Source organism: Phasianus colchicus, chromosome 4 (genome assembly GCF_987193195.1).
Source record: "Phasianus colchicus chromosome 4, bPhaCol1.hap1.1, whole genome shotgun sequence".
Lineage (NCBI taxonomy): Eukaryota > Metazoa > Chordata > Aves > Galliformes > Phasianidae > Phasianus > Phasianus colchicus.
The window spans coordinates 47,867,475-47,888,868 of record NC_143439.1 but is presented as its reverse complement, the minus strand read 5'-3'; the positions used below and the strand labels follow the sequence as shown (position 1 = coordinate 47,888,868).

The window sequence follows — 21,394 nt, the reverse complement described above, 5'->3', positions numbered from 1 at the left end:
GTGCTGCCGCCCACTCGTCGCGCGGAGGCAGCTGAGGGACCGCTCCCCTCGGCTCACCGAATCCCGCAGGCGGCCCGAGGCCCCCGGCCGGGCTTCACGCTTCAGGCTGCAGGCAGGCGCCGTCGGGGGGTGGGGAGCCGGCCCCGCCCCGGGGGTATTTAAGGCCGCCCCCCGCCAGCCGTCGGGGCGCCATGGCGGAGGACGCGATGGAGAGCTACCTGTACGCCGCCTACCCGCCCTACTCGTACCGCTACCCGCCGCCCAAGGGCAAGGGCGGGGCGGGCGGCTGGCGGCCGCGGGGCGGCTACTTCGCGGGCTACGGGGAGGCGGCGGCGGCGGCCGCGGCCGAGTACTTCGACAACTACCAGCGGGCGCAGCTGAAGGCCATCCTGTCGCAGGTGAACCCCAACCTGACGCCGCGGCTCCGCAAGGCCAACACCAAGGAGGTGGGCGTGCAGGTCAACCCGCGGCAGGACGCCTCGGTGCAGTGCTCCCTCGGGCCCCGCACGCTGCTGAGGCGCCGGCCCGGCCCCGCCCCGTCGCGACCCCGCGAGGCGGCCCCGGAGCCGCAGCCGGAGCAGGAGCAGGGCAGCCCGGCCACCACCAGCACCCGAGCCGTGCGCTTCCCGCGCACCGTCGCCGTGTACTCGCCCGTGGCGTCCCGCCGGCTCACCGCCTTCCCCGAGGAGCCCGAGCCGCCGCCGCGGGAGCCCGAGGCGCCCCCGGAGCCCGAGGAGCCGCCGGCCCCGGCGGCCGTCGAGGAGGAGCGGCGCGAGGCGGAGGCGGTGCGCGCCAGCTGGGAGAAGCCGCCCGAGCGCGAGGCCGCTCCGCTGGAGCAGCGCGGGGCCGCGTCGCCGGAGGGCGCCCGGGAGGAGGCAGAGCCGCGGACGGAGCCGCCCGCCGCGCCCCAAAAGCAGGAGGCGGCCCCGGGCAAGGCCCGTCTGCGCTTCCAGGTGAGGAGCGGGGCCTGGGGCGGGGGCCGGGCCGCGCGTCGCCCTCGGTAACGGCCGTCTCCGTCAGTTCCTGGAGCAGAAGTACGGCTACTACCACTGCAAGGACTGCAACATCCGCTGGGAGAGCGCCTACGTCTGGTGCGTGCAGGGCACCAACAAGGTACGTCCCGTCCCGTCCCTCTCGGTCCCTCGCCGCCCCGCGCCCGCTGACCGCCCCGCGCCCCGCAGGTGTATTTCCGCCAGTTCTGCCGCACCTGCCAGAAGTCCTACAACCCGTACCGCGTGGAGGACATCACCTGCCAGGTAACCACCGTCCCCCGTCCCCCCGGGCCGCTCCCCGTCTCCCCGCTGACGCCGCCTCCCCGCAGAGCTGCAAGCAGACGCGCTGCACCTGCCCCGTGAAGCTGCGCCACGTGGACCCCAAGAGGCCGCACCGCCAGGACCTGTGCGGGAGGTGCAAGGGGAAGCGCCTCTCCTGCGACAGCACCTTCAGCTTCAAATACATCATCTGAGGAGGAGGAGGAGAGGGATTTCGTTTGTTTAGGGCTCTTCCAGGGAACTGCAGGCTCAGCAGTTTTTTTTCCGTTGTTGTTGGTTGGGTTGAGGGTGGCTGGGAAAGCTGCGAGTAAAGATTTGGTGAAGCCTCTCCTGGTCAGGTGGGGCTGTGCCCGGTTTGGGGGTGCGTGTTGAGATTTTGGTAATTGTGTAAGGGAAGAGCCTGCAAATACTAGTTTGCGAATTAGTGACAGTCTGGGCTGCAGCCAGCTCAAGGCTGTGTGGAGTCTCAGACAGGAAAGAACGCTGGTTACTCATCCTGCATGGGGAGCTCAACCACTTGGGCATCAGGCTGACATCCACTGTGGTGGTGGAGCACGTCGCAGAGAGGGCCGTGGTGGTACTCAGTCACTGTGCACATTGGTGTAGAGGGGCCCCTGCCCTGCTGTTCCTCTCTGGAAGAGGCTGAGAATGACTGTGTAGAAGTCAGGCTGCTGCTGGTATGGCTGCCTGGGCCTGGCTGAGCTGGCGTTGTAAGCTGGGGCCCCGTGCTGCTTGGGGTGGTCTTAAGAGGTAGCTGTCACTGACTGATGGTGAGGGAGTTCTTGATGTTACATGCATCAGGTGAACAGAAATGTTGGGTTATTGGGAGAAATGGCACTTCAAAGGCTCCAGGCGACCTGCATCTGCCCAGCTTCCTTCTGAACCTGCAGGTGCTGCACAAAGAGCTGAGCACATGGTGGTGTGTGCTTGGGCTCTGCTGCCTTCCATCAGGAAAGGAGCAGATCAGTGCACATCTAGGATGGGGTTTGCAGCTAGAGGTGATGCACCCAGACTATTTTTGGTGCTAGGGTGAGGTCTCTATGGGGATGAGCATGTTTCAGTGGTGTTATGCACACTGGTGCACTACAGCAGTGCCACCGGCACAGGCAACTCAGGGAAACCCTGAGTCCCACTACAGTCTACCTCATAGCTAAGGAGTTGGGTAAACAATGGAGAAATGTACTTTCCTGAGAATGTGAATAAAGCTGTTACCTTCAAAATTAAGCACTACACTGGACTGAGTCTTGTGGAGAACTCTTCTAAAGTGGCTTTCTCTAGAGAAGCACTGCCTTCAGACCACCAGCAGGAGTGACTGAAGGGAAGCAGTCTGTCTGTGCTGCTCTCATAGAGGCTATGGTACGGTGAGGAGGCAACTGCTGTTCTTGCCAGTAGTGAATGCCTGTTGGGAGGCAGTGTTAATGCTACAGCTCCTCTGGAACAGACATAACTCGTCCTGCTGTCAGTTCCTGCATTAAGTGCATCCCTTGAACTTACTGCAGTAACTCTGTAGTTCTGTAACTTAAATCTTTTGCAGTAAGAGTACAATGTATCACCAGCAATTAATTGCTTAGTAACTTCATTTATGCTTGCTTCACTAGTTACTATAACTGCATGGTGTGCTCTAGGAATGAGCAGAACACCACTTTTTTTTCACAGCAACACAAGCTCTGTGCCATATCGAGTGTTAGGGCAGCTAACAGAAATAGCATTCAGCTCTTCCATGTATACAGCTCTCCTCACAAGCATGGCTTTGAGGACTATTTGCTATGGAGTTACCAGCAATAGCCAGAATGGAAATGCAATACACCTGGGAACTTCCAAACTCCCAGCTGCCTTGGAAGGCACACAGCTGGTGCTGAGAGCCCAGCTGATCTTCAGGAAAGCTCCTTCAGTGGTGAAAGAGGGGCAGGCTGACCCTACCTGCTGCTGTGAGGTCCTGGGGTGTGGAGGAAGGGGAGTGCAGCAAGCAGTGCTGTTAATGGTGTTAAACAAGCTTTCCTTTATGCTGTGCTGGTTCCTAGTACAGAGGTAGCTGTGAGTGTCACTCTAACATAAATATATTCACTGCTTTTATTGCTTGATGTACAGTTCTGCATTCTTTTCCACTTTACTGCTCTGTCATGTCTCTGACAGCACATGCTGTGTTGTTGGCCTGAGTTCCTCAATTCAGCAGGAAGAGGGGAAGCTGATGGTGACCTGTGTGATTATGCAAAGCAGAAAGGAGCAGACTTGTCAGCTCTTCAAAGATATCTTGAGTGTGTGCTGCACAGCTTTTCCATGGAAAAATGCTTTTTGCAGATGTTAGCTCTGATAATACTGCACTCAGTGCATCTTAAAGATGTCAGACATTGTGCCAGGTTTCAGACAGCCTTCACTACAGCTGTGTTTAGCATGCTGCTGGCACTGGATGAGTCACTTGGGAAGTGGCAACCAGCAAAAAGAGCAGCACTGGGCATGGCCTGATGTCCTCTTGGAGACAGAACAGGTGGCACAGCAGAGGTCTGGAGGTGGTTCTTAAACCACAGTGAAAGAGGAAGCGTGCATTAAGAAGAAATACCCAACCACTGAGGTACTATGATTTATGCTTTGTAGGACAGGTGCCGCTTTCCAGCAGCCATTGTAAAGCAAGGAAGACATGTAACTGAGTAACTGTATGCAGAAATTCAGTTTTGAGGAGTCTTATAAATTCTCTTTGCATTCTCAGATGATGCCTGGGGAAAATGTATGGATCACACATAAGGAAAAAAAAATGGGACTATGGGGCTCCCATTCTTCTGTAGTCAGCATTTACCTTAAGTACTTAAATGCTCCTAAAAATATATGATCTTCTGGCTTGTAAAACTACACAAGATGACAGATACAATGTCTTTTATTTTTACAAAAAAAAAAAAGGTAAAAGATGATGTAAATAAAAGTGTAATGCGCCACTAAATGTAACTACTTATCCCCCTGTAAATACTTATTAAATAATTAAGAACACCAGCTACAGTACCACAAAACCACCAAAATAATTCAACTTTATCAGGGTCAGGAAAAAAATACAGTGATTATGGATGTGCCTTGACTGGTTACAGAGCTTGTTAGGATAATGTAACTACTGTCAGCAGCCCAACAGTGTGCACAGTGCCTTCAGTTAATGCGCTTCAGTACAATTAATTACATTTCTAGTGGGGTTGAATTCCCCCAAAAAGGCAGAGCTAAGAATTTCAGTTCTACATTCTAAACTCTGGAATTAGAGCCCATTAAAAAAAATCACAGTGGGTAAGAGATGTATATAAAAATACTGGGTGTTCCTTTCAAATCACAGGAATTGTGGGACTACTTTTTTTTTCTTCTTCTTTTTTTTATTTTAATTTTTTTTTTTTTTTTTTTTTTTTTTTTTTTTTACAAAATGCTGTTGGTTTCAACAGAATCCAGTTTGTTTTATGCTACAGACTTTGACACTGAACTAGAAGATATTGCCTGTTTGCATGGTTTGGGAGGCAATCCTTTTGTCTGTATAGTCCCAATTCCTTAGGCTTAACTTGAGCCATGTATGTGCATTCAGACTTTGTTTGAACCCTGCAGGCTACTCAGACTGCAAGTCATGTACGTGACTACCAATAGTGAGAACTCCCCTTCCCCTCAGCTTTATACATCTAATGTCTTAACAGTGCATTGCACAAATTTACAAGAAAAATACTGGTTTTGCACTATACAGTTTCTAGAATATTTACAGAATAAAATAAGTTAACTTCTAATGAGAATTGCTGATGGGCAGCATATATCTTTAATATACATTTTAAAGTCTCTGCAGGCAGCTACTTTTTGGTTAGTTGTTATCAATATTTGTAACATAAGCACTGATCAGAGAACTGAGCAGCATTCCAATAAAGTTAACAGATATATTATTTCTTTTAGAAACACTGGGAAATCCCAGTTTAAAATATTATTAAATGTCCTAACATTTACACGCTATGAGGATTAGATCTAATAAAATAAAATTTCTTCAAAAATAATCTTGCAGCTCTTACAAGCATGCTCTGAGACCTCATTTAACAATCATCCATACCTCCAAAAAACAACTGTCACATAGCCATACATACCAACTCACACACATCCTTTCCTCGTTATGGACAACAAAATAAAACACTGAGAAGTCAATGGTTTTTGCAGTCAGAAGCCATCCTACTCGTATTCAACCGCACACTCTTCATGATGCTGCAAAGTGTCTCATTAGGTATCAGTTGATGATTATATCTACTGCTGCTGGAAAGCCAGGGAGCATTGCAGGTCTTCAGCCAAAATAAACCAGCCTTGATTTTAGCCTCATCCCACCTGCAGTATTGATTCAACATTTAGAGGCTGTTACTGCAAACACCACGTATAGTTCTGTTACAACAGAAAATAATGCATATGTATGCATTACATTTAAGCCCTTTTCCTTTCATGTAGGTTTTGTACATACGTTTAATTAAAAAAATACTACTGCCACACAGCTACTGTGTAGAAAGAGCAGTTAAGTAAGATGTTAACTTCAATTTTCAGATTCTTTACTTCTGAAGAACTAAGTTCCAGCTGTGATGAAAGTGGGTCATTTGTCAGGACTGCTGGAGTTTCTTTTTTGTGTTTTTTGTTTTTGTTTTAAATGAAAGGTGCTCAATAATAGTCAGAAGCATCTTCAGTATCAGTTCTCTTCTAAATGACAGCTGTTCAGAATCCAGTGCTCACAAGACTGACTCCTGGTTTGTTTTTCCCTAGAAGGTGATAGGATTGCACCATGCGTAGAGACTCTCGAATTTCTAGGTTAAGTTCCATCAGCTTTGAGCTGGCCTCAGACATGTCCTGGTTGGAGCCCACTACTGCAAAGCTCCCAGTCTGACCAAGTGTCTGATGACGGAAATATATGTGCAGCAGTGTTTGGATTGGGTGATCTTCTGAACTGCCAAAGATGTCGTGGGGCCAAATGGATCTGTGGGGACATAATTTGTATTTAGACATTAAAAAAAAAAAAGTAAGTATTCTTAAAACAGGGATCTGAACAGAACATATGGAAATGCAAGAGGAATGTTTTTTCTGTAGTCCTTATAGTTAACAGTGTGATTTTTCACAAAGCCAAACACTAAAGAACAACTATTCCTACAGTTGCCTTTTTTAAAATCAAAAAATGCCAATGAACATGCAATAATTAATCAACTGTGCTTGTCTTTTTCAGTAAGAGTTATCTAGCAGTAGCTGAAAAAATTGGAATAGTGCCTATCCCTGTCTTTAAATTAAAACAGCCCATTAGCAAACGCTGGCCTGAAAGCATAATCCTTATGCACTCACCTAAAAGCCTTGACCTGTGCTACAGCTGACACAAACTCCTTGCTTCTCAGGGCTTCAATGAGGGAGTGAATCGCTGTTTCTGTGCTAGCTTGGGAAGCTTCTGCAATTTCAATTTCTTCGATACCACTGTCAGATGCAGCCTCGGCCTCTTTCAGACAGCTCTCCAGAAGAGCTAGTTCCTCAGACATGTTTATGACCTAAAAGAAATACAAAAGTAAGCTCTTCTAGTTTAAATATATTTTTAGCTAAATTAAGCTTCAGCTGATCAGACACATACGTTTTTCCTCCTTGTACAATCCTAAATAAGACACAGAAAAAGTAATCCAACTATTTGCTTCAGTTCCTTATACATACAGCCAACTTAGTGGCCCAAGTACATATATCAGGTATGTCAGCTTTCCCTGATGAAATTTCCATCTTTGTCAGTTCTTTAAAATTTGTTCCAAAAAGTACATTTTTCTTCTCACATCACTTGACAACGATTAAATTGATAAGAAGCATTAAACACTTTGGAAAGTACAACAGAAATTGTGTTGTTACAATGACAACCTCAACATGAGGAAAAAATCTGTAAGAACTCACAGTCCAGCAGAATAACTGTAATTCAGATACTGTATATAATACCATCTTTTGCTTGAGCTTCAGCATGTAAGTAAAAGAGAAAAGCATGCTCAGAACAGGATTCTACAACTGACTTCAGAATTCAGGCTGGTGTGATGCTAACCTTCCATGACATTCTTCATACAAAACAAACTCACTTATTTGCAGCCCCTACAAAAATCTGGAGATCTAAGTGAGTAACATGCATCATTTTTTTTCCTAAACCAAAGACTTCCACTCCTCTTCTTTGTTTTCCTTCCCACTCCATCAAGCAATACTTTTTTTCTTTTAAAATGCTACCTCTATTGCATTACAGTCCCGGTGGGAGAATGTTGAGAAGATTATTAACATTATTAACAGTGTAACTCATTCAGATAAACTCGATTAAACTCATGTGCACAGCTGAATGACGCATTTTGCTTCTAAAGTTAGTACACCTCGAAATCAGCCACAAGACATCTAGCATGCATTACTAACTACACACAGGCTGGGACAGGGTTGCAGTGAAACTGAATGGCAGCTGGCACGATGCAGTCAAGTGAGTGACTGGTAGTAAGTCACTGTGTTCCTACCAGGAAGCACTGGGGTGATGGAAAGGAGCTTCATCACAGAACTCTGCTGGTTGAATTTGTTGTAGCTTGATTAGCAAACGCCAGGAGTGCTACTGAAATATTTAAAGTCCTCATCACTGGACTCCCTGCATTCCTTTCTAAGAGCTTTCAAGTTGTACAAAAATCAACACTGATAATTGCAATCTCAGAAAATTCCTGCAAGTTCTACTTATATCTTTCATTAATTAGCGATAGAGTAGTGGGGTTTTAAAAAGATGTCCTGCTGAAAAACATGTTACCAAAATGTATTAAAAGTGATTTGGCTTTAAAATGTCAACAGCAAGTAGCTAAATGGCATGATTTTCATTACCTCTGCTTCTTTTTTGATTGTGTTTACTTGGCTGATAAGTTTGCAGTAGGCTTGGAACAGAAGCAGCAACTGGAAATGCAACTTGTATAGCCTCCGACATAACTCCAGTTCCTACAAATGTAAACAACATCATTAGATTCACAAACTGCTAAACATCTACTATCCAATACAAGAAACAAAAGACAACTTCAATATAGAATGTGCAAAAAGTAGAAGTAGTTATTTGGTTACTGTTATGAAAGTGCCAAAAAGATTTGCAAGCTAATGCAGCAAGAAGCTAATGAAAAGCGAATGAAAGCTTCATTCAGTTCTATATTTATGGGTAGACTCTCTCATACAGGTTAAGAGTTCAAATTTTAATAAGAAGTTACATTTCCAAATGGTAGGAAACAAAGGGATTCAAAATGCATTTTAAGATGTCATGTTCCCAGACAGAATATCATAGGTTGTTTATTTGATATTAATACTGCTTTGAATTCAAGAGCTAATACAAAAAAATACTGTTGTGATTGGCAAGTACACCATCTTTCATAACCACTAATATAAATACGTAAACATAGTATATAGCCTGGTCTTTAGCTTATAACTGCCTGATTGAATCAGAGGAAAATAATTCCATTCTTGAATGTAAGAAGAATATTTCCTTTGTGAAAGGTAGCTCTGTTTCCATTTTAGAAAACACCACGTGATATTATCTTAATGAAATGAAACAGCAGCATTAACTTGTGCACTGTCTTGTTTCAATTTTTATGCTTCTGAAACTGAGGTGCAGACAGTGCTAATACTGCTTTACATAAAGACATAAGAGCTAGTTCTAATGGAATAATCTTCTATAAGGTTCTACTTACTACAGGATTCTGTTATCTACAGAGAACCAACAGTTCACTGGGTTAGATGATGCAGAAATGAAGCACACAGCATTTTTGTAATAGTCTATGACAGGACACCACTATGTCACAAATGGATGAGACAAATGGAGACCAGCTCGTTGACTGGCATGGTTAAATATTTGATAAATCAAGAACCATCACTTACTGCTAGAATTTCCATTTGCTAAGCAAGAAGATGAGCAGGTCACAAAAATACAAAGAAAGAAAAAAGATCAAGAATTAGTGCAGGAAATCATTTTAATTAGGGTAAAAGATGTCCCAGGTAAAATGGAGAATGAAATACAAGTAACATGCTCCAAATAAACCCTGAATGGAAAAAAAAATTAACAGATTGAAGTTGAATTACTACACACTTGCTATTGTAATTATCAATACAATACAGCGACTTTATCGTTCTGCAACATGAGTACATGAGCAACATACTTCACCTTACAACCCTGCCTGGTCTTTACATATTGTGTGGTCTTAATGGTACGCAAAATTAGAAATTCAAAAGCAGGTCTGAATGTCTGTATAATCTGTACGCTGCTTCTTACTTTTCTGCTTAAGCACAGGTAATTCTTCTTAAAATTTGAGGTACATGTGGATTCTGAACTTTTTAAGAAATTGTGTTAGGAAATTCTTTTTGCTAAACTCAGTTCTCAGGTTCTCAACACCTCACTGTGACAGTTTTGTGATTTGGGTTTGTTTGTTTGTTTTTCCTCCCAACAATGTTTGAAAGAGAGAGAGGGAGAAAAAAACAACAAATACATTCCTTAGACTAAGAAACTTCTGTGCTCTGTAAAGCACTGTGCTGATGACATTTAAGCCATGTTCAATGGACACATGTATGAAGATGGAACCAGCACCTGATACTAACAGACAGGAGCAGTTAAAAGTTATTAAGCACACAGCTAATTACTAGGTGTGTAATAAATTATACACCGCATGCTTAATGGACTGTAAACATTGTGTGGTTTTGTAGTGTACTTGCTGCTATTATACACATAGCACAATTATATAAGCAAAAGCTTCCAATGCACTGAACATCTTGAATTGCCCACTTTGAGAAGAATTATTCTTACGGAACACAGAGATTCAGATTCTGAGAAATGGCAGAGTCAGTTTATTTAAGAATTAGTCGTTAAGTCCCAGTGTTCTTGTCTGCTTGGCAAAACAATCTTGATTTTCCTACCTGCTGGTCATGTATAAACAATGTAGCTTGAGTCTAGATGCATTCTTTCAAGCTTGCATCTAAGTACCAAGAGCAAAAACTGAATTACATTTACTTGCACGTCTGCTGGTAATGCCTGAGCCAGAGCAGAATTTGTCTCACTATTCCGTAGCCGTACTGATCACAGTGCTTAAAATTGGTAAGAAATGGAAGCAGCCCTGCAGCCTTGTGTTTCTGCACAGGACAATATTTAGGTCTTTTTAGCATTAACTGGTTGACTGGATAGAGTTAGCAGTTCTACACTCCACTCACTTTTAGAAAAATTATCTTCTATATCTCTATTCCACCAAGCCACTATAAGCTTCTGTGAGTAAATATGTAACTTACGTAAACTGCATATGTTTATGAAGCAAAATAACAAGATTCAGCATCCTCAATACACCTTACAATGATTTTAACTGAATACACATACACGCAAAAAGCTTCCAGCCTGCTTTGTAAGCTAGAACTGAAACAACAACCAGAGCAGGTCTCCACAAACAATCATTAAGAACTGGCCACACAGCTCCTGTTCTGAGGTTGTCTTCAAACACAGCCGAACTGGAGAGGAACAAATAAAACTGCCTTGCTCCGACTGATGCATTTTCTCACACAAGCTAAATGAAAGTCTGTATGCTGCTTTCCCAACATTTCTTAGTTTGTCTAGCTATATAACGGGAATAGTAATATTTACCTTCATGGTAGTGTCCAAACAGTTTCTTAGTGAACATAAAGCAGCATTCCAAAAATGGACTGAAATACACAGACGCTGCTTTTTAAATCAATACATAGAACATTTAGTGTGCTGTAGTACTGTGTTGTTACATAGTGCCAGTCACTACATGAAGATGTGAACCAAGCATGAAATATAGCAGATGTTGAGCTTGTAGGCAAAGCAAAAAGCCTCTCAAGTGGTAGCAAGTGTGTGAATAATTATATTTTGCTTTAACCACATTAAACATCTTTAAAATACCCAACCTCAATGTGGTAATACAAACACATTTCAGTACTCTAAAAAATTCATATACATTTTGTGACTGGATTTAAACAAATTTTATATAAAGTATACATAAGACTAAATGTAAACTAAGGAAGAAACAGTTCACGCACACAGTGGAAATTTCTGTTGCTAACCACCACATTTTCAGCAGCAGAAGCATTACCAAGTATATCAAGGAATAAGAGTTCCAACTGAACTGAAGTCCTTGTCCACTTTAGGGAAAGCTATTACTCGCTTTAGCAATTAGTATTATTAAACAGAAACACTGTCATGCAAATACATACAGAATATCAAACTGATCTTAATAGGTTACTTCACCTGTTGTTATTAGATGATAGTTTGACAAAAGAGTTTCATTAAATTTTTGCCATTCTGCTATACTGTTCCATCCCACCCAAATGGTGGCTCTGAAAAGGTCATACATATTTATATAATATTAATTATATTAAATTCAGTAGAGATTTTTGGCCAGACAGTTTATCTGAGCATACAAGCAGAACGCCAATCTTTCTTCTTCTAGAAACAGCTGCAGAAAAGAGGACTTACTGGTACAAAGATGGTATCTAGTCTGCTTATCTGCTTAGTGTTATTAAGCCTAGAACCCAGGACTGGTTGCCAGCTTTTATTAAAAAAAGCCCATTTTATTAGACCACTGCTTCATAAGAAACTGAGTTTACAGAAGATTGCATGATAACTGAAATGAAAAGCTTTTCATACGTTTTTAATCTCTCTTGCAAATATTGGAGTTTTTGTCCAACAGATCTGCTTTTAAATCTCACATCCAGAGACTTACGAATGAGATGTACCTACCTGGGCATCTGTGTTAGTGCCATGAATGCCATCATCAGTACCAAATGTTCTTTTGCAATCAGCTAGCCACTGAAAAATAAATACAAACAAGATTAAACATCATTTGAAGTACAGCAAACTGAAAACTGTCGTAAAAATGCTTAAGACATCTCAGTACATCTTCTACATTCTTAGACTATGTAAGAAATCGTGATATGAAATCAGTTTTTATCAGTGTTGTTTCCACTACTGATTTCTGCCATGAAGTACAGCTTTGCAGTTTTTATTGCATCCTTTCTGTTGCAAATTTCATGTAGTTTCATTCTCCCAAATGGAGACAGCACACTTCAGTCCAAATACTAACATGACTGTATTTGGCTATTGTTACAGGGAGATGTAAGGGAAGAGGGCAGAAAAATGACATTCATTAAATGAGTTCATATTTTCTCTTCACTTTCTGCACAAAGTTTACACCAACATGATTTCTCAGCACTTCAAACCTATCATGCAAATTATAGAAGAAGAGCATGTCTGTTTTACTTTAGCAACAGCAGTTGCTCCTGTGTAACAAGATGTATGTACAGATTTACTGGGAGGAATAAAAAAAAATCCAAAATCTTCAATGGGAATTCAGTATCACCTCTGGTTTATACAAGCCAGAGAGATGAAGCATTCTCACATTATACCATGCAAACACAGATTCCACCCTCTTCCACAATACAGCACTGTATTTAACTCCAGTTCCTGTAGTGCATAACAAATTTATTATTTTCAGTGGGTAATCTCTTTTTTTAACCCTTATAAAAAGCAAGGAAATTTTAAAGTATTAATATCAAGCATTTTGGAATCAAATACACTCTTTTTGGATAATGTGACCTGGTGATCTCATCTACAGAATGCTCAGCATATTCCTCGGTGCAGTGAAAACAGCAGCAAGCATGAGGTAATTTGGGTATTACTGAAATAGCAACACGTCATGTTGAGATGCAGAGTGCAGATTATCTTCAGAAATGAAGAACAGGCTCTGTACATCCATGGAAGAATAATATAGCATACCGAGCGCTTTATATCATAAGTCTCACAGGAAGTCTCTGTAACCTTTTTCTAACCTTTGTCTGATGCAAGGAAAAGAAAAATGTGATTTCCCATCTGCTCAATTTAATAAAGGTTACTTAGTGAATTAACCAGGCCTGTGTGCTTATCAAGAGGAGAAATGGAATTCTCTAAACACTGTGGTGTCAGCTTCAATTAGTGGCATGGATACCGACATACACAGCAAATCTAATTTTTCTTTTTGTCTCACAGCATTCATCAGTAATAATTGGAATAGGTTTGCACTGGAACAAACAGCAACAAAAACTGGAAGCCAGCAGTTGTTTTCACACGCTTTCCTTTTAGAATTTCTTTAAATCTTAAACCAGTTTGAATAAAGTGCATGCCTAGAATTTTATGGAATACATATAACATTATATTCTATATTACACGTGTCTGATTCAGTATCTCAGTCCCTAAAATATAAGAAGTCACAAGCAGCTTCCTTGCAAAAGAACAGAATAGTAGCTCCAAAAGATTGACAAAATTAATTAATTACAATTTTTGCAAAGAATATATGTTCAAGTCTGCAGAAACTTTCTCTTTGAGAACAGCAACAGATTCTGTAATAAAATACTCATATGTTTACCTTGCAACAATTTGCTTATCCCTAGCTATCTCCTATAAAGATGTGGGTGAAAAATGTAAGACAGGGAAGTTTGTGATTGCCCTTGGTCACAGTATAAGTTGGTTTGCCAGATGACCATAAAACAGACATCCCACAAAAATCCTACAGTACAGATACCTCTTTCTGTCTTATTTCAGTGCACAGTTTTAAGCAACTGCAACCCTGTTTTGAATTTGATTCACATGAATGGGAATGCTAATACTGTACATAGCATTGATAGCGACAAACAGCATCCATTTATTTGGATAAATTTTAAGTAACAATTTTTCATTGAGTATAACGTACAGATTTTTCCAGTGGTTAATTCTAAAGGATACTAGAAGTGAATTGTGTTTATTGAAGTATTCGTTAATTTGTATTTACTTGATTAGACAATATCCTAATTAACTCAGTTTGATCATTTTCTGCATGTTTGTAAGAAAAAAAAGTGAGAATCTGCAACATGCTCATCATGTATTTTACTTTCAGATTGCGCAGGATACATGTAAGTATTGCTTGCAATAACAGAAAAAAAGATTTGACTTCAAGAAGTTTATTTCTGTCATTCCCTATATTCTGTTCAGTAGCATAGAGAAAACAAATGAAATTTATCCTAAATTAGATTCTTAAGTCTACTTAAACTGTGCAGTACAAAAATGGAGGACTGAAACCAGAAGAAATAAATCTCCTTCCTTGGTACCTCTTAGTTCTCTTTATGAATTATTAAAGAAAAATAAAAGCTGTCAAGATGCTCTCAGTTATTTCACAGTTCCATTGATCCAGAGAAACCTTTTTCCTGCTCCAGTCATTCACAAATGCTATGGCAGAAGACAGGCTGACCACAGAAATGTTACTGAACACCCTTCTGACAGCTTTACTACAGGAAAATAAAACAACACTCTTTTACTATGATGTAACAAAAAGAGACCACCAAGCCAATACCTAAAGTAAAATAATAATGCATTTATAAGCTTATAATATCCAGCATGGATTTATATCTGTACGACAAGTCACAGAGGAAAACTAGTTAAAAAAGAAGTTAAGCAAGTTCTTAGCCATTTGAAAGGGATACAATTTTATAAACCAAACAACACTGTACCTTATTGCTATGACAAACTGTGGACTAAATGAGGAGTATGTACAAAGTGAATCCTCAATTTTTGGATGGTTACTACTAAAAGCATATCCACACAACCCAGCACCTCTCTACTCTGCCTCAGTCTTCTTGTCTGACCCCTGTTTGGCTCTCTAAAATGAAGAATAAAATACATAGTTTTCTTATAGTACTGATGATAGCATTATGCATTGGAGATTGTCAGACATTAAGTATTATTACCAACAACAAGGTAATGTTGGTCATTAGATGAGTGCTTTGTTTCTGATTAAGACTAAATGACAAGATGTATTTTATTATATTAGACCTCGTGAATTAATTTCCAAACAAATTGTTAATAGCTACACAGCAGGACAAAAAAAAATCAGCATCTCTTCAGCAGAAATACTGGTTTTTGTCCCAAAAATAGTTTACCTACAGTACAGAGTGGTGTGCTTCAGCCTTGATTATGAGGAAACTTCATTTCCACCAAAAAGTGGATGGCTATTCTAGTAAACAAATCAGCTGTCAGCAAACTGTGCAAGGCAGGGGCCATTATTTCTTAATAAACTCAGTGCAACAGAGAAAGAGGAAAACTTGTCCTCTGCCAAGATACCATAGATTGAATTCTGGTTCTGTTTCACATCACTCAAGTTCGTGTGGCCACAGCCACTGCCTGACAGGCTGCTAGCATCAGTAATACATTCCTTCAAATGTATGTTTAACTTCCCAAAGGATCATTTTCTCTGTACAGGAAAAGCCTAATATATTTGATTTGAAATACAAAACATACTCACCTGTTCTGCAGCCTCTCTTTTGACATTATAAGTATCCAAATGTTCTTGGAGTTCTAAAACACTGAACTTCAATGTTTCCAGCAGGCCACAAGACATTAGCTGAAAGATAAAAACAGTCAGGTAGTATCCAACCATAATCTACGTAGTCCAATATATTAGTAATTATGTAACATGAAATTTCAAGGCTATATTTGAAAAAAACAATCAAATTAAAAACAGCTATGTACATACGAATCACGACACCTCTGAATTAATAAATTAACACAGAGCTGATCAGCTCAGACAGTGAGCTTTCAATTCCAAAATAAGGGCAGTACCTAGTCAACAGATGAATGAGAGACTGCAAAGGGACTTCTAGATCTCTCAAAAATAAGAGTAATATTTCATGTACACACAGCTAGTATAAATAAAATACCCTGCAACAGGATAAAAGGTACTTGTGGACTGGTCTTGTAGCACCTATGAACGTCCAAGTGAAGGTTACAAGCTATACAACCAACAAAGGCTTTGGTCCGGTTCAATCCAGGAATTATCAAAGCAGGAAGTGTTGGATATTTGAAGAACTTTCTACCATTTTCCCCTTTTCAAAAGGGTTTCAAGATCTTCTTCCATCAGAGGCTGCTACTTCAGCTTTGATCCAGACCGTTTTTCCTTGGAGCTGTATTTCCACTTAGGTTTTTTTTCAGATGAAACCTCCTCTTATCGATTTCTGCAATAACCATGCCTCTTTGCCCCTCACACTAGCCACCCCCTGCAAACATTAAGAGCTCTGCACTTATCTCTAATCTCTGGCACCTCTTCATCATCTTTCAAGTGCATGTGCAAAGCTGTGATCTCAAAACTGTGGCATAGGGAATGACAGTGACTGAGTATCCCAGTTACTCAGGCACGTGTGGGAATGATTTGAAATCAAATTCAAATCAAATGTCCACCTTGCATGCATCAGTAGACATCAGAGAGCCAAAGATTTGTGTGTGAATGTTACTTCAGAGTAGCCGTTCTTTCCTAGTGAAAATTAATCTGACCTACAAGTAGGTCTGCTTCCATTAAATTATTTGGGATGAGAAGATTTATCTGTACAATAATATTTGCCAGTGTTGCAACACCAGTATGTATATGTGCATGAATACAGATGTACTAATACATTTGCATATACTGCTATATATGTATATATTCTTTTACACACAGCATTATATATATAGATGCATACATATATAAATCTATGTATATTTACACACTCCTGCTGTTCTAACTGTGCACTGGTATAGCTCTTATTGTGGTTTCTTATCCAAAATAAATGTTGGTTTTTGATTAATTTATACTGCTTTTCAAGTGATGTAAGTTAAACAAAAACCATTATACACGGTTCCCTTGAAATGCACTGTCCCTATCATGCCTTTTTAGTTCCTATATTCCAAAGCAGGAGCAAAAGAGCAGAGATGCCCCTCAGCAACAAGGAAAAAAAGCGGGTCAGGAGAAGAGCCTCATACTGGGTCATGCCAAAGTCCAATCCATCTCAGTTTCTCATCTGGTATCACTTAAGGAAAGGCAAAACAGGACAAGGACACGGAGATTATTTGCTTTTTTGTTCCTGAATGCACTCTTACACTGTGTTGCTTCGCATATGAAAAATCTATTCAGGGGTATTTCTTTCATGAATGTTTAGTTGCTTTCTGAAAATATGAACACTAATTGTAAGAAGCATGGAGTTTTACAGGTTGATTATATATCACACGAAGGATCACCTCTCTTTAATCCTGTATGTTTTCTAAGTCACTACTAGCTTAATTCAAATCTCTTTAATGCCAAATAAGACAAAAATACAATAATTCCTCTTTCTTTATCATGATACTGAAATTTTTTGTACAGTTAACAGATTATCTCCCAAATATCTGAAAAATCTTAATTTGCATTCTCATGTCTTATATGAAAGCCATTCCACCATCTCATACTCCCCATTGCTTCTCTTGGAACTATATCCAGTTCAACTGTATATACTTTGAGAGCAGTGGACCAGAACTACCCACAAATTTCACAACGTATGTCTATTGAGTATATGTACGTTAGCAAAATCTCAATGCATCATTAAACTATCTCCTTTCATAATTATTCTAGCAGTTTTGGATATATTTTTTTTTTTACTGCCCCTAAGCACTGAGTCAATTTCTCATATCAATATTTATTATAACCCAAGATTTCAACTTGCACAACAATAAACAATTCAAACCCTTCATTATACATTTCTTGCTTTAGTTTTTTTCATGACAGACTAAATACACAGACAATAAATAATTTTAAAAAGCAAAAATGGTAAGCGGCCTTCCTTTTTCTTCAGGTCTTTTTCCAAAGACTAAAGAATAAATATGAACAAGCGAGGAAGTTAAAGAACAGCAAGGTAATCTAAGTGATATCTGATAAGTTTACTAGATCACTCACTGTTAAAACTGGACAGCTTTTTTTTTTTTTTTTTTGAGAAGATGCATTTTATACTTGTGCTTTCAAATGCTTATGATTTATAGTGGTCACCTCACATTTTAATTCCTTTTTTATTTCATTTGTAATAAAACTTTTTTTAAGCATCTCATAATTATTCATTTAATATTTCAATTAGTGACACGAGCACAATCTTTGAAAAGGCAAAAATTAACACTTTTTTTTTTTGAAACCTTTGAAAGCCTTCCTCAAGCATTGCTATTTTCCAAGTGTTTAATCATCATTTTGTATCTCACGTAAAAATGTGTAAGTAAAGTTCTATTTCAGCATTAAATTTAAAAGATTTTTACCGTTTCTGCATCCACAAAGACTGTTGGGCATTCTGAACATAACATCATCACTTCCAGTGAACTCTTAAATTTCTTTCCAATGCGCTGTAGACTTTCTCCAAGAAAGCTGACTGAATCATTTGTTATAGCTACAAACTTTCTTTGAATGGTCTAGAAAGTAAATCAGAAAAAAAATGTATTTCAAAATCCCTCCTGGTGTTTTAGTTTAAAAATTTCAGGGAAATTTTCCATTGTGACAGCATAGATTTTTAAATTAAATTACAAAGTAATACATAATTTGTATGTTTATTTAAAAAACTAAGAAATAATTAAGTAAAAGAAAACAGCATGCAACTATGAAGATGATACTTCCTTTCATATCTGCACCTTTACCATTAGGATATCCAAATGACTGTGTCATACAGATTCCACTCATTTTCAACTTTCTTTGCGTTACAGAAAGTTACATACAGAATTTTATGAGTCAGAATAAGCCTGTGTAGTATTACTTGTGTCCAGAACTACCACCTGCAGGATTTGTCACCTTCAAAAATCTGTCCTACGTATATTATTACATAGACTATACCTTGGTGTAATCTGATACTTAAATTCTAGACAGTTACATGTACAATCAAACTATATGAAGATAATATTTATAGCTGCAAAATTGAACACAGAAGTCACGATGGAAAGGTCCGGACAAACCAGGTCTCCAAGATCTCATCTAACTATTTTAACTCTTCTACGTGTTCAGTAACAACTTCTCAGGAAAGCATCTTTACCCAGACTTGAGCCCAGGGCAGCTACTGCCTATTCTCCCAGGGAATTTGCTGTTCCAGCTTACTGAAGGCTACCACTGAAATCTTTTAAGGCTTTCTTTTCCTTCTAGTGTCTTCTTTAATGAGCGTAGGAGAGTATCAATTGCAGTCCGTGTAACACTCCCTTTTAGCCACTTTCAAAAAATGTTTGCATTACACAGATAAACTAAAGCTCTGATGTCTTCTAAAGCAAGAGAACAATAATCTTAAGCAAATAACGGCAATTTTTCATAGCAAAATGCATATTTCTACTAAAAAGTGGAGATGAGCATGGATGCACAAACAAATTATTCTGTGAACGAGGAAGGGTATGAATTCTTCACAATTTAATTGCTTCATGCTACTAACCCTAAACCTGCCACCTTGGGATAAGAGGGTATCGTGGTAGCATGGTAGGAAAAAAAAAAAAAAAAGATCCTTCCACTGAGAAGCTCATTACAGCATAGTAAACAGCAGGCAAAATTAGTTTTGGAGAAATAAGAAAGGGTTGGAGTCAGAAGGTCTTGGTTTGTAATACTGTATCTGCTATTAGCTCACTTGGAACGTTGCCTATAAATAAAATGGAATAATTATACTCCTTCTATCCCATAAGAAGTTGCCAAGAATAATATATGTCTACATGGTACTGCTTAGAAATCACAAAAAACACATTCCCTAAATACAGGGACGAAGCAGCTAGAAAAATTAGGCCACAGGCATATCATGTTGGATGCCATATCTGTGAGGTAAACATAACTTCAGAAACATCCAGCTTTTAACACATCTCCTGGTGTTTCAATTTTAAAAAACACAATTTCTCACAAGACAGATGAAAGATAATTTCATTAGTGTTTTTCATGCTGCGAACCCATCATAATGAAATCCATAGAAATCCCAGGAGGAAATCATTAATTCTGTAATCAGCACAGAGCTTGGGTGATGTTCAGGAAAAAAAATAAAAAAGAAACACAACCTGAACTAAAAGCTTACAAGAAATACCAAATAGCTTCCGCCCCCCTTTCCACTGGGCAGAATCTCTCTCTCAGAGACAATGGATGCCAATATTCCATGGAAATACAGTGAATGAAAGGTGTTCATACACCATTCTTTTACCAACACAGTTTTGTTTTGTGTTATGGGGTTCTTTTGGTCAGCTTTTGATTTGCTTTCTAAGGCTTTTTGCTACCACAATCCTACAGCTACATAGGGAAAGAATGATTTTAAAAGCAGAAGGAATGGATTTCAGACAAACAGCCACACAGTGGCCATTCACTGACCTGAAACAATCTTGAGAAGACATGAAATGTATACACAGCACACGAACCATCTGTATCAGATAGCATTTGATTGACATGGCAACGCCAGGCTTCCTCTTCATCATCATATGCCACTGGTTGGAAAGCTGCCAATATGGCAGAAAGAAATGGTGAAGGAGGTGGGGAGGTTTGTACTTCTGGGAAGCCATCCTGTTCTTCTTCATCTTGGCTGTGAACAACAGACAAAAGAAGTTAACCTCTAGGTAATTTTCAGGGAAAAATCTTTGATTTTGGTAATAAAGGAATTAAGGATTGTATTTTAAAAAATAATTTATTAATCAAATAAGCTTACTATGAACAAAAAACAAACAAACAAACAAACACCTCAATTTTTTTTCTACTACCATATTAAGAAGTTGCTCAGAACCTCAAATATCTCCAAAGTTTTCTAAACCATGCTGTTTCTCTGCACATCTACAAACTATTTATCTGTAGGTTATAAACAGTTCTATACAGCACTATAAATAAACACGTATCACTCAGAAACTGACCTTTTTTTTTGTGCCTAACATTCAATTCTTCCAATTTTTATTCATCTAAACATACAGCATCTATAACAAATTCTAGTTTTCAATAGAAGAAAGGCTCATGTGGCAGTTTAATAATATCTTAAAACCTGCTTAAGTAGTACCAGTGAGATAGATGGGAAGATGGAGATGGGAACACTTCCATTTTTATGGGCAATCAATTTAATAGGCTTTTGTCTGAAGAGCATTCTGCAGTCATATTTTCCATTAGGCACTAGACCGCCAATAAAAATATCAAACTATCAATTAATCAATGTTACTAATTACAACCATTTAGTTGTGTTATTACTTGTAATACAGAAAATTTTAACACTTCTTTTATTCAAGAATTCTCATCTTTTCATGCATGTTGCTTTCCCTGTACCAAAAAATACTTGCTTCTCTCTCCAGAGAGAAAAATTTCTCTCATCAGAAGCATCCCTGCGAGAAGTAC

The 21,394-nt window shown here is 39.7% G+C and overlaps 2 protein-coding genes across 12 annotated transcripts in view; one reads left to right on the top strand and one right to left on the bottom strand.

The window, feature by feature from the left end:
* The first annotated feature begins 163 nt into the window (after nucleotides 1–163).
* On the top strand, nucleotides 164–2,338 carry ZAR1 (zygote arrest 1). Its single transcript, XM_031588700.2, has 4 exons — nucleotides 164–953; nucleotides 1,021–1,113; nucleotides 1,182–1,256; nucleotides 1,322–2,338. Exons 1-4 carry the CDS (start codon nucleotides 192–194, stop codon nucleotides 1,463–1,465), a joined length of 1,074 nt encoding a protein of 357 aa, XP_031444560.2. The 5' UTR covers nucleotides 164–191; the 3' UTR covers nucleotides 1,466–2,338.
* A 293-nt stretch (nucleotides 2,339–2,631) lies between these two features.
* The window catches only part of FRYL (FRY like transcription coactivator), a 158,008-nt gene continuing 139,245 nt past the window's right edge, over nucleotides 2,632–21,394 (bottom strand). For 9 of the 11 annotated variants that reach the window (XM_090139463.1, XM_090139464.1, XM_090139461.1 and 6 more), the window contains 8 exons: nucleotides 20,396–20,603; nucleotides 18,343–18,492; nucleotides 15,560–15,658; nucleotides 11,992–12,060; nucleotides 9,135–9,152; nucleotides 8,100–8,210; nucleotides 6,579–6,775; nucleotides 2,632–6,222 (listed from right to left, as the gene is read on the bottom strand). In XM_090139463.1, the coding sequence (XP_089995589.1) occupies nucleotides 5,964–6,222; nucleotides 6,579–6,775; nucleotides 8,100–8,210; nucleotides 9,135–9,152; nucleotides 11,992–12,060; nucleotides 15,560–15,658; nucleotides 18,343–18,492; nucleotides 20,396–20,603 (1,111 nt within the window). In that variant the 3' untranslated portion in view covers nucleotides 2,632–5,963. The remainder of the gene's footprint in view (nucleotides 6,223–6,578; nucleotides 6,776–8,099; nucleotides 8,211–9,134; nucleotides 9,153–11,991; nucleotides 12,061–15,559; nucleotides 15,659–18,342; nucleotides 18,493–20,395; nucleotides 20,604–21,394) is intronic. The other 2 variants (XM_090139465.1, XM_090139467.1) reach the window with 1 other exon arrangement.

What these genes read in the sequence shown, in the direction of transcription:
- ZAR1 (XM_031588700.2), top strand. Translation starts at nt 192, where the DNA reads ATGGCGGAGGACGCGATGGAGAGCTACCTGTACGCCGCCTACCCGCCC. An exon ending in AGGCCCGTCTGCGCTTCCAG is followed by an intron (nt 954 to 1,020) that starts GTGAGGAGCGGG and finishes CGTCTCCGTCAG; the next exon opens with TTCCTGGAGCAGAAGTACGG. An exon ending in GCGTGCAGGGCACCAACAAG is followed by an intron (nt 1,114 to 1,181) that starts GTACGTCCCGTC and finishes CGCGCCCCGCAG; the next exon opens with GTGTATTTCCGCCAGTTCTG.